The sequence below is a fragment of the Bombus terrestris genome, chromosome 7, assembly GCF_910591885.1.
Source record: "Bombus terrestris chromosome 7, iyBomTerr1.2, whole genome shotgun sequence".
NCBI classification, from domain to species: domain Eukaryota; kingdom Metazoa; phylum Arthropoda; class Insecta; order Hymenoptera; family Apidae; genus Bombus; species Bombus terrestris.
This window is the reverse complement of record NC_063275.1, coordinates 12907754-12919998: the sequence shown is the minus strand read 5'-3', so window position 1 is coordinate 12919998 and position 12245 is coordinate 12907754. Positions and strand designations below refer to the sequence as shown.

Sequence of the window (12245 nt, the reverse complement as noted above, 5' to 3'; positions counted from 1 at the left end):
TGTCGCTTCGAAGAGAAGAGACACAGAGAAACAGTGTAGTCACTGGATTCTCGTGGTCGCGTTCCAACGGAGTCGCGTTGCCTCGACGTTTCGTCGATATCGCTCGATTTTTCCCGCGAAGAAACACGAGCAAGGGTTACCTTCGTTTTCATTAATTCATGACACTCGTTGATACGTCGGTATAGATAGAATGTGAGACAACGTAGCATGGAGGTACATACGTGTGGTATACGGATATCGTGAATGTTGGATGAGAACGATAGATGGAAGAAATTAGATATCAAGTTGGTTAACGGAGAAACGCCTGTGTTTGTAAGAAATATTGGGCAAGCGATGGCGCGAGATTTGGCGGATCGACGCGCGGCAACATAGGAGGCGCGAATTACGTCGGTTTTCGCGAATTGTTTGTCTCCGTGCGTTACATCGATCTACCGCGAACACGCTGAACACCGCTAATTGGGTTATTACGCGGAGTCGTACGAATCGACGCGCGTTATGCGCACGTCGTCCCTCCTGTTTTGTTCTCGTGTTTGTGAACAGTCTCGACCCAGTCTGTTTACACGGTTGATTTCGAATTTGCCGATGATGCATTATAAGAGCTGTACGACCGACTAACGAGCCGTAAATCTGTTTCTCCCATCGATACCCTGAAAAAACTATCCTAATCGCGCATGCCTGTAACGGAAATTACGCTTATCCTCGTCGAGTAATATAGCAATTAGACGATACCAGGTGTCACGGACCTGGATTAATTAGAAAAAGCAATCCGCGCTATTTCCTCGAGTTGGCCGACCATTTGTCGCCGATGATTATACGCCGGATTTGTCCTGCGTGCTATCATCGGGATATGCTCGTTGTTGAGCAAATCTTCGACACCGACGAGACGGACAAAACCATGTCGTTGGTGTTTTTCCATTTCCAACCATTCGTCCTTGTGGACGGGTTAATCGTTGGTAAAACCTCCACGCAACGGCCAGACACGTTGTTAAGAAAGTACCGAAATTCGTTAGACAAACCGTAGAACGTGAATAATGGGCAACCTTGTCAGATACAGTTATTTCTTTGGAATAGAAATTTTATTCCTATAGAATCTCGGGTTATTAGGAAAACTCATGTTTCAACCATAAACAGTCTCGATGCTTCTAATGACAACGATGTACTTTTAAATACGATAGACTTCTCCAAACAACTCTATCCAGAGGATTTAAAGTTGGACCGTAACTCGGAGGCGTTACGTAGATTCCTTTCGAAGCAGAGAATTAGCCGATCCCATGTTATCGACTGTCGAAGATTTAAACCTTTGCATACCCTTTCTAGCGAGAGACAGGAGTCCCAAGGAGGAAGAATAAAAACATGTCCATGGATGGCATTTTCTAGAAGGCAGCCATCGAAATATTATTCGCTCTTGGTAATAAAAGTAGCCGGAGGAGGTGCGCCACCGAGTTGCCCTTCCTTTTTACCCTCCTGTGATTCTTTTTCTCCGCTCTTTTGTCTCCGCGTCCTTCGCTTCACAAACCTTCAACATTTGCCGCTTTTCGGCCTGGTTGAACTGTTCGACGCTTATTTATTGTCGCTGGAGAACGTGAAATCATAAACCAATTGAACGAACGAGCGTTAATCCTCTCCGTACTTAAATCATCCTTCCTCTGTCTCTTTCCTGGCTCGGTTCTGCCACATCCTGTCCGTTCCTCTTTTCTCTCTCTCTCTCTCTCTCTCTCTGTTTTCCCATCACTGAATTTCACAGCTACGTTAGGCGATTGTTTGATTTCTTAGCCGTTAATCGGATTTTCAGAGCTTTTTCCCTCTGTCGAGCGAGGAAGCATGCACCGAGCTTTCTCGAGTGTCACCCTCGGCTGATTTAAGTACACGCAGAGTTCACGGCAGAGTCCATCGAGCGGAAGTGGCGCGGTCGTTTTTTATCGTTTTTCCGCTGCTGGAAATTAGAGGCTTTCGCTTAATTCAAGGATTAGTCCTTAGGATGTGCATAGTATGTTGTGAGTAGCGCGCACCAATATGCATATAAAAGTTGTCTGCGGTACCTGAGTGCTCAAATTGTACGTACTTTCGAGAACCCGTGTTTTCTAGATTTTTCTAAACTTTCAAAACAGTCGGTGGACGCGTCGTCGTGCTTTCGACGCTTCGGAATTTTGCGATTTTTCTCACCGTTTCGAACCTTCCTTCCTTCACCTTTCGAACATTGGAGCAAAAGTGCAAGAACGCGATTGATGAGAAACGAAAACCATCGCATGGACAGTTTTTAAACGTTCGATCTTAAAACTCGATGTAATTCCCACTCTTTTGCATCCCAAAATTCCATGCCTGTTATAAGTAAAGTAGACGAGAAAAGAAAGATACTCGAAGAGATGCACAGATTTGATGGTTTGATCGTTTTTGATATATCGGCGGATTATCGGATGAAAAAATTAGCCTCGTTAAATTTTGATTGGATTTAGAAAACCTATTTGGGTATTAGGTATTATTTATGCCGACAAATTACGGATTTTCCTTTTTGTATTCTCAGTTCGTTGACAGACCGGTGTTATGGCATTGTACGTGAGATTAGATGAAACGCATTCGAGCGACAGATGCGCACGGCCAACAAATTTTGCCCTTTCTCATTTCCACCGCCATCGTTTTTCCCCGTCTGTCCTTAGGTGCGGTGCATGTGACACGAGGTACGTGCACCTGGAGGGAGGGCGCTCCCCTAAATTACAATGATCGGGGCCCAGATTTTCGCGTTCCCCTCGTGCCACCACCGTTGCGCATCTGGGAAAACTATCGCGAGTTTCGCTGCAGTTGACGTGACTTAAAATCAATTTCCAACCTTTCACTTCTCCTTTCCACTACGATTCCTCAAATTATGTGAAATCCTATTTTTCCAAAATTTCTCGCATCGTAATAAATTGATCGCTCGGTGGATAAAACTGATTTTCGCTACGATTTCGCGGTTCACCCTATCTTCTAAACGCTCGCAGGAATTAAGAGCTTGCAAGGCTTCCTGTTGCCTGTTGCCGATCGCCTTTTACGGCTTCCACCACTTTTCCCGAAACCAGTCTTCTGCCCGATACTCCATCCACGCAACAACAGCAACAAACGCTATATCGCCTTTCATTACCATGTCTATGGGGAATTTTCGCCGTATAACAACCCCTCGGTGCTCTGGCCCCGTTTTATCCGCTCGTCCTTCCTTCCAACTGATTCGTTAGCGCGTTTGTCCTCGGTGAAACAATGATGAACAACCGAGGAACGAAAAACTCGCGCGGGACAATCGGACGAGACGCAGGGATAAAGAAGCAGAGAAAGAAGAGACAGGGCAAAGACGGAACCTAAACAAATCGGGGGGTTAGAAAAACCGTGTGAAGACGAGCGAGTGGAAAGTCCCGTACGTGGAAGCCGGTATCTCGTAGTCGTAGACACGCGAGTTTTCGAGTGTCGGTACCCCACAGTCTTTTCGACCCTCGTTGCGATCCCTTTGCTACCAATGAACCCTGATGAAGGGCGAGAGGGGGGAGGACATCGAAGGGCGACGTTCGGGCCCATGGGAATTTATCTTGTCTCGCAAAATTCTCCTGACGCTGGTCTCTTTCAGAGAACATCGCCGGACAACTGTTCGTTTGGTGACCAGAATGGAACTTGGAAAAGAGGGTGGAAAGGGTAATTTATCTTTTCTCGTACGTTTTCTTCGGTGTTGTTGGTGAAAATTTAGATTTACCCGAGTTTGGATATTTTTCCAAGTAGATGGAAATAACGAAGTCTGGCGAGCTTATGCCTCCAATGTTTCTGTTTTAATTAACGTTTTACCTGGAATGATTTGTATGAAAGTAAGCAAAGTATACAAAATTTAAGTGGCTGAATAATAATAGCGTATTAAAGGTAACGAAACTGGATGGGAGATTGCTTAAATGTTGAACAATTGTTCGAATGGAAATGTTTAAATATGAAATGTTCGAATAAATAACGAAACGCACGTGTAAGTACCGTTCGACACGAAGAATTTTTGAAAAGCAACTTGAATTGGAAAAACAACTTCGGTCTGCAAATTGTTGAAAACACGCGATGAAGCTCTTTCTCCCCTCGATACGTAACTTCGATATATCGATAGAGGAATGTGAAATTTATTTAAAGAATATGACTGTTTATAATTACACGATAATTACACGAATCTCATCCAGCAGTTTCGCTTGTTTTTTTTATATCGCGAAAGTACCCACGATGTTTTCGATGTATTCGATGTACGTACCGATCGTGAAACAACTTGGTCGCCGAATGTGGGTCGCTCGTGTCAAAGACGAGGGCTTTGTCGTTCGGTGCCGGCTAGCTTCTTGAGATAACAGCTGGCTTCCGGTGGCTAGAAAGCGCGGTCAACTTGTCCGGTAAAGTTGGTCGATCGCGGATGCGTTTGTTTAACGAACCGAAGAACATTGTGTTTGTCGAACGGTCAATTGCCGCGAATTAAGATCTCGATGCGAGTTCTCCTGCTGTTCCGGTTTCCATTTCGTTTACCCATTTTAACTATCGAACACGCGATAGAAAAACACGACGTTGGTGTAAAATAACAAAACGATAAGTTTTCGTCGAATATGTGAAAACAAACGATTTTTCCGCTATCTTCGGTGATTAGAAGGACGTCGATTAAAAAAGCGTTGATTATCAAGATTTCAAATCTTCAGAAGCAGATAGCAGAGGAATTTCATTTCTAAGATCGACGTGCCAACTTCTCTACGACTGATAAATCCGCTTTTCAACAGCCACTTCAAACACTTCTCTCCTTTTTTATTCTTCTGGGTAATAGGCGAGTGATATTCCATCGCCAAATTTAATAAATAACATTAGTCGATCGAGTTGACGCGTAATAAATTTCAATGGGAAGACGTTCCTTCTTTTCTCGCGTCGTAATATCTCAAATTTAATGAAACTTTCAATAACCAACGTAACATTTGTACTAAATAAAGAGAGAGGAAGACATTAAAAAGAGATAGAGATGGTAGCTAGCAGTGAGCAGCATCGCACGACGATGCACATAGTTATCCATCTTTACCGTTTCTCCGTCTCGGGGACGTGACGTTACGTCTATTTCCACGACTCTGCGCGTTCGGAACGACAAGCAAATCCACTTTTCTCCGTTCAAACGGAATACGAGAAACGCACACGCGACTCGAATACAACAACGTTGTATCTCTATGAGGTGGAGGTTGCACGCAACATCGAAGATGCGATATATTTTCCGCGGACGCCTTTTCCTCGTAAACGATTCCCCGAATATTGCTGGTCCTCGTGAGCGTTCCACGAGGCGGATAATGAAATTTCGCGACCGATACTCGGCGAGAACCGTCCGCGCGAATTACGCACGATCGCGTAATAACGCGTTATCGTCGAAATAACGACCGTATCCCCGTTAAAATGGGGCCATGGTTTTAACACCGATAATGAGAACCAAGGCACAGTGCATGTCGGCGCCAAGGAATTTTTTCCTTATTTTTTTTTTTTTTTTTTTTTATTCGATTATATTCGATTAATTATCGGAACGTCCCAAATGGAAAGCAATGGCGAAGTTGTTGCAATGGAAGATCGCGAGTTTCGTTTCGGTAACACTTGTTTCAATGGAGCTCGAGTAAGTTTATTCTGAACTTTGGATATCCTATAGGTGTCTGGTTTTGCGTTATACAGAGGCGATTTGGAAAATAGAGAAAATTTGAAAAATTTAAGCAAAATTTCTGGTGAGGGATGTTCGAAGTTTGTACTACAGAATATGTAATGTATAGGTAGCTTGGTTGAATTAACAGGAAGTACGAGCGTACAGTTAAACGCGAAGTTTTCAGCGCGTTACATCGTTGCGAACGATTCCCCCGCCCGACAAATCGACTTTCCCCTAAAATCGAAACCAGCCCCCGAAGCCCGTCGGTCACGAAACCGCCGTCTTCCCTATCGATCTTACGAGCCATCCTGAAGCACGAACATGCGCAGCAGCGCGAAGTTACCAGCGGAGTTGTACTTCAATTTTGGGCCGGAGGTGGTGCTGGGTCCGCGTACGTATTTCACACCCCATCCGCCTTTATCCGGTCTCGCGTCTATCGATCACGGAAAACGTGCGATAAAGCGGATGCTCGTTTAAATCGATCGTTTTGTGCATTCGTATAATTCCCATCGGAAGTTGATTGGCGAGAAGAAGTTCAGTGATACGCGAGCGGAATTTAGTGGCGATCCTCGTGGTCGGTGTCGTCGTCGTCGACGACGCCGGCGGCGGCCATGTTTGCGCCGGCACGGTAGGCGTTCACGGGCGGTACCATCCCTCTACCCGTTCTCCAACGACTTTGGAGAACGGTCGCCCCCCCACCTCCGATCGTCCGGTAAACTTCTGGTGGGGTACCGCAAACGATCTTCCGTTGGTGCCAGTTCTACCCCCCACCACGCGGCCGCCTCTCCTCCGTCCCCTCCACCGCTTCGGCAACCTACCGTGCTCGGTCTTTATCGCTCTACGAGTATCGTGACATAGTCTACTCGCCTCGCGGCTGCTGCCAGCGCTCTCTCTATTACCTTCCCCCCACCAACTCGCTTCCCCGCGTCCATCCGTTCACGCACTCGGCCACAGTGGAGAGGATAGCGTTCCCCTCCACGATGCTATTGAAGCGCGGTGGGGGGAAGTCTTGCGAGGACGCCAAACTAGAAGATCGAACTCTTCGCGTATCTTCTTGCTTTCTTCGCGTCCTTCTTCGTCTTCTTCGCGCACCTCCTTGATTTTTTGTTTCTGTTGCTTCTTTCTCGGTCCAACCATCGATTTCGCTCGTTTCTATCTTAACCCCCGTGCTCATTTTTTCCTCTTCTTTTTCTTCTTCCTCCCTTCCTTCCATCCCCACCATACAGCCACGTTACGCGTTGCTATACTTTGCGTTTCACCTTTTCCTTTTCTCTTCCACCGCTTCTTTCTCTTCTTCTTTTCTTTTTTATCTTTATTTTTTTGTTTCCTTTTTTTTTTTTGCCACGTTCGCTTCCACTTCGATTTTTCGTTTCGAGCAGAACGTTGTCTCCTTCTGCCCGACGCCGTCACGATGGCCGACTGACAACCACTGCCGACGTCCGTTCCTTTTCAGGCTTCTGTCCGCCGGTATATCCTGATTGGCCCCCGCAACCGCACCGATCGTTAAGATTCGACCAAGTACACCCGCTTCGCCAACTTCCCTCTCGTTGGTGTGCAAGTTTCAACGAAATTGGCTGGGGAACCGGACAGCGATGAAAGTTGCGACCGATCGTCGTCGAGAATTTCGGGGACACGCGAACGATTCCGAGACTTCGTCAACGAGGGGGCGCGTGGCCCCATCGTTCCTTGTTAAAACTTTTTTCTCCCCGGCCAACTTCTTCTCTGTTCGCCGTTAATTATCGTCCCCTGCGCTGATATTTGCATTCGTCCGCGATTCCGCCGAGAAAATGTAATTTTCCTTAGGTAAACCTGCCCTTTCTCGCCACTTTCTTTCTTCAGTCATCTCGCGCCCTCCTTAAGCGTATCCTTCGGCCAGTTGCTGCTAGATGATTTATATTCGGGACGAGACGCGGCTCGTAAATGTCTGCTTACTTTCTCGACGTTCTGCGTGCATTGCCTCGTCGTCGATCGCGATCATCGCTGTAAAACCTGCATTTCACTTGGATCGTACGGAAAATTCGTTGAAATACCGGTTATTCGAATTTTTATGAATTTATACCTAATTATAATATAAATATGTAAAAATATTTAAAATATCCATATAGCGTTGTACTATGTGGCGCACTTATCAGGCAAAACGATACAACGAAACGCGTTGAATCGATGTAACTATGATTTGCCGTAAATTAGATCGTTAGAGTACGGAAAATTCATTGAAATACTGATTATTGGAATTTTTATGGATTTATACGTAATTATAATATAAAAATAAAAATATTTAAAATATCCATATAGCGTTGTACTATAATGTGGCGTGCTTATCAGATAAAACGATACAACGAAACGCGTTGAATCGATGTAACTGTGATTTGCCGTAAATTAGATCGTTAGAGTACGGAAAATTCGTTGAAATACTGGTTATTGGAATTTTTATGAATTTATACGTAATTATAATATAAAAATAAAAATATTTAAAATATCCATATAGCGTTGTACTATAATGTGGCGTGCTTATCAGATAAAACGATTCAAGGAAACGCGTTGAATCGATGTAACTGTGATTTGCCGTAAATTAGATCGTTAGAGTACGGAAAATTCGTTGAAATACTGGTTATTGGAATTTTTATGAATTTATACCTAATTATAATATAAATATGTAAAAATATTTAAAATATTCATGTAATATTGTACTATAATGTGGCGCACTTATCAGATAAAACGATTCAAGGAAACGCGTTGGATCGATGTAGAGCTATGATTTGCCGTAAATTAGATCGTTAGAGTACGGAAAATTCGTTGAAATACTGATTATTGGAATTTTTATGAATTTATACGTAATTATAATATAAAAATAAAAATATTTAAAATATCCATATAGCGTTGTACTATAATGTGGCTGCTTATCAGATAAAACGATTCAAGGAAACGCGTTGAATCGATGTAGAGCTATGATTTGCCGTAAATTAGATCGTTAGAGTACGGAAAATATGTTAAACAGGCGATGTTAATTTGCGACATTGTACTTTTTCGCATGTTATCGCAATTGTAGAGCAAGTTTGAAAGTAACTATTGGCCATTTCAACGAGTAAAAATATTTCAATTAAAATTAATTGATTTTGTTCTTTCCACTTTCCACTTTTACATATTCAAGGCATCTCTGCTGTTCTCGGTACTTCAACTATACAACGCTTTCTTTTTAATCACAGCTGCACCAACTAACCTTCGTACTGTTACTTCTTGTTACAGACAGAGAATCGGGAGGATGCTGGTGGAAGTATTTCGCACTGCCGCCAGCAATGGAACGAAACTTAACGTGAACGAAGTGATGCAGGCGGTGAGACAGATCGCCGACGATACTGGTAAGTTAAGAACTTATTTATCCATTAAAATTACGCATTCGAAGATATAAAGTATAACCGAAGCAATTAGAAATCTATCGCGTTCTTTATCAATTCTAAAGAAAAAAAAAAAAAAAGAAAAGAAACAGAAGAAGGAGGATTTAAAATGAACAGGTAGAAAATCAAATAGTCACAATCTTAATTTGACAGTTTACTTTATGATGTGATAAAATCCAAGAATTTTAATTTGGAGGCTGCCTCATGCCAGAAACAGACGAGTCGAAAAACCTAATTTACTAAATGTTCGCTCTACACAGTTATATTATTCTAAACGTTGCACGTTGTTGGAGTTCGCACATTTATTTTATTTTACAGCTTCTAAATAAGAAACGAAAGGATTGGAAATAATTCTGAGCCAAATCCTTGACGCACTGCTTGCGCACGTAATTTATAAATTACCTTCCTTTGCTGTCAGATACTGCATCTTTGAATGTTTTTTATTTTTCCAATTTTCCCCGTTTTTGCTTTCCATTTGTACAACTTATTAACAACCTCGTCTGGAAACGATTTAAATCATTATCTACGATCTTAATCCGCAATAGCCAAAATTCATATAGCGAAGTCTACTCTTTAGATGCACGTAAGTTTTATCATATTTACGTCTTGCATTCAATTGATTTCATACGTGTGATTGTTGAAAGGGTGATCAATCTTTTACCAATTATCAAAAGACTATTGTATAACATTCGCAGATTTCAATGCCTATCGCTTACTCTATCGTGTGAAAATTCTTTCTATTTATCGGGCAACGAGAAGATCGACAATTTGTACGTTGCCATCGACTCTTCCAAACATGCATCGTTGCAACTTGTTTCAATCTTACACAGCACTCTTGTTATCTCTGTACTAATAATCACACCGTAGCAAAGGTTTTCTTAAAAGAAAGCTGAAACTTTAATTGCTGCAACCAAGTTTATTCTTTTACGCGCATATATTTGGATCCAAAATCCTACACCTCGTCTCGAGTTGCAATTACACCTTTTAAAGAAATAATTTAGCAACCGCGAACCAGACATTTTTCCCTGGTTCCCTCTCGACCATGAAAAATTGAAATGACGCAGGATGTTTCCTAGCTTGCACACACTGGCCTGGAGAAAATTCCTTTTTAGGTGGTTCGCCATTTGTTTTTCCGGTTGCTCAGCCCCGTTTCCTCGAACGAGATACACCGAACGAGACCCGTGGGTGCGGGATACGGGGGAAGTTTAAAAATAGAAAGGCCAGGACGCGTTCTTGAGAGAAGACAGAACGTGTTCCGCGTTACCGGTGGGGTAACGTGACGAGGAAGCCAGTTGGGGTTGCAGACGAGGCTGTTGCTCCGCAGTAGGTGACGACAAGATTGTCGCCGCTTCCGGTGTAGCACGCGCCTCACCGGAAGTCTGTCGTGGTTTCTCTGCGCGAGGTATTTATACGAACACGCTGGCTACAGTTTACTTTTTCGTCTAGCCCACTTCTACGTTACATGGAATTTTGAAACGAAACACCCGTCCCAGCGGCGAACCTAAAGACGATTTTCTTGCTTGTGATATCGTGTTCGCTGCCTGTAATTTCAATAACGCGATCCCTTTTTGTTGAAACTCGAACGAGAGATCAAAACGCATAACGGCGTTGGTCGAAGAATAGTTTATAGTTGGGTTTAGAAGTAAAGCGAAGCTTAAGGAGAAGAGAAAAATTCCCTGATCACTTGCTAACGCGTTTACCATCGTTCAAAATCACAAAGGTTACGAGTAAGGTTACTAGAAATCTTAAAAACAGGTCAAGAATTTATGTCCTGCTATTTATTCATAAGGAAACGGGCATCAGTTATTAAATTAGAAATACAGCTATTCGACGATCGACAGGAGATACAGCAACAAACATCGTTAAATATGGGAAAATACGAGCGGAAGAATTGTGACAGCGTTAGGAGAAAATTTCGAGAAGCCATAAAACGCGTGAGAATGACTGGTCGTTTGAAAAATCGATTTATTTCTCTTCGTCCTCCGTAAAGATCGAGAACGATCGTCATTGTTCGGGGCGGTTTTCGCGGAACCGAACGAAGTATGTTCGAAGGTCATCTATGACGATTTATGAGTCATCTATGACGATTTATGAGTCATCTATGACTATCTATAAGTCATCTATGATTATCTATGAGTCATCTATGAGTCGATGAGTATCTTGGGCAAACGTTAGCCTAACGAAAGTCGAAACACACAAACAAGAAAGATAGAAAAGGAAAAGATATCTTTGAAAAAGCAATAGCCAGCAACTATAGTAGGTCGGCAGCGATCCTTCCGTGAAAAACGTTTTCTTCTTACCTGACCGTTTCGAGGAAACGTGGAAAATGACGCGCCACTGCGTTTTCATCTCACTAATGGCTCTTTTCTTTTCCCAGGCCTTCGAAAATACTTTAAGACAGCCGACTTTTAAGACCTGCGCGGGACCTCCGTCACGTGAAAAAAGCGCGCTCCTTTTATATTTCTGTGCCGCCGCAGCGTTTTCTTAATACGCGACCTCACGACGACAAAGGGAATCTTACGAATTGCAAATAAACTCGCCATCGATCGTACCTGGACGCGTGATCGTTATTTCCCGAGCGTTAGCGGACCTAATGTTGGAAAAACACGTACGACCAGGCTTCGTTCGTTGGTTTCCAGCGTCATTCTACGAGACAAACAAAACAAGGACGATGAAATTCTAGTAGGAAATTCTCTAGACAAATTTTCTGAATTCTCGATCGGTTATCTTGGAACGTGTAAACCTAAACGCCTAATATTCACGCGGCGAAACAGTTTATTTTAATGAAAGATCTGCGTGATTCGATGACAGGGTTCGATATTTTGTCGTTTTAATTGTATTCTTATGGTACGACAGGAATATTAAAAACATATAATATATATGCGACGTACCTAACTAATATTGATATTCTATACACATAGACTCGCAGTACAAATCAATTATCATACTTCGCGCTATATTACTTGTGAAGAATTAAAGACACGTTAAAATTACGAAATTTATTGAACATTTTTTGAAGTTGATCGGTTCTCTTTCATCGTCTAATTGAATTTACCAGAAATAATATATTATGCAGAAATAGTATAATATATATAATAATATATAAAATATTTATCAAAATAATCTATAATTATCCATAGCTTGATATCAAACTATCAACGCACAATTAGTTATTATCTATTAGTAACTATCTATACATACTTCTCCATTTCTAT

At 42.5% G+C, this 12245-nt stretch overlaps 1 protein-coding gene across 6 annotated transcripts in view; it reads left to right on the top strand.

The window, feature by feature from the left end:
* LOC100650884 (serine/threonine-protein phosphatase 4 regulatory subunit 1) overlaps positions 1-12245 on the top strand; it is a 147834-nt gene that overhangs the window by 119993 nt on the left and 15596 nt on the right. For all 6 annotated transcript variants that reach the window (XM_048407809.1, XM_048407810.1, XM_012310253.3 and 3 more), the window contains one exon: positions 8882-8994. In XM_048407809.1, the coding sequence (XP_048263766.1) occupies positions 8882-8994 (113 nt within the window). The remainder of the gene's footprint in view (positions 1-8881; positions 8995-12245) is intronic.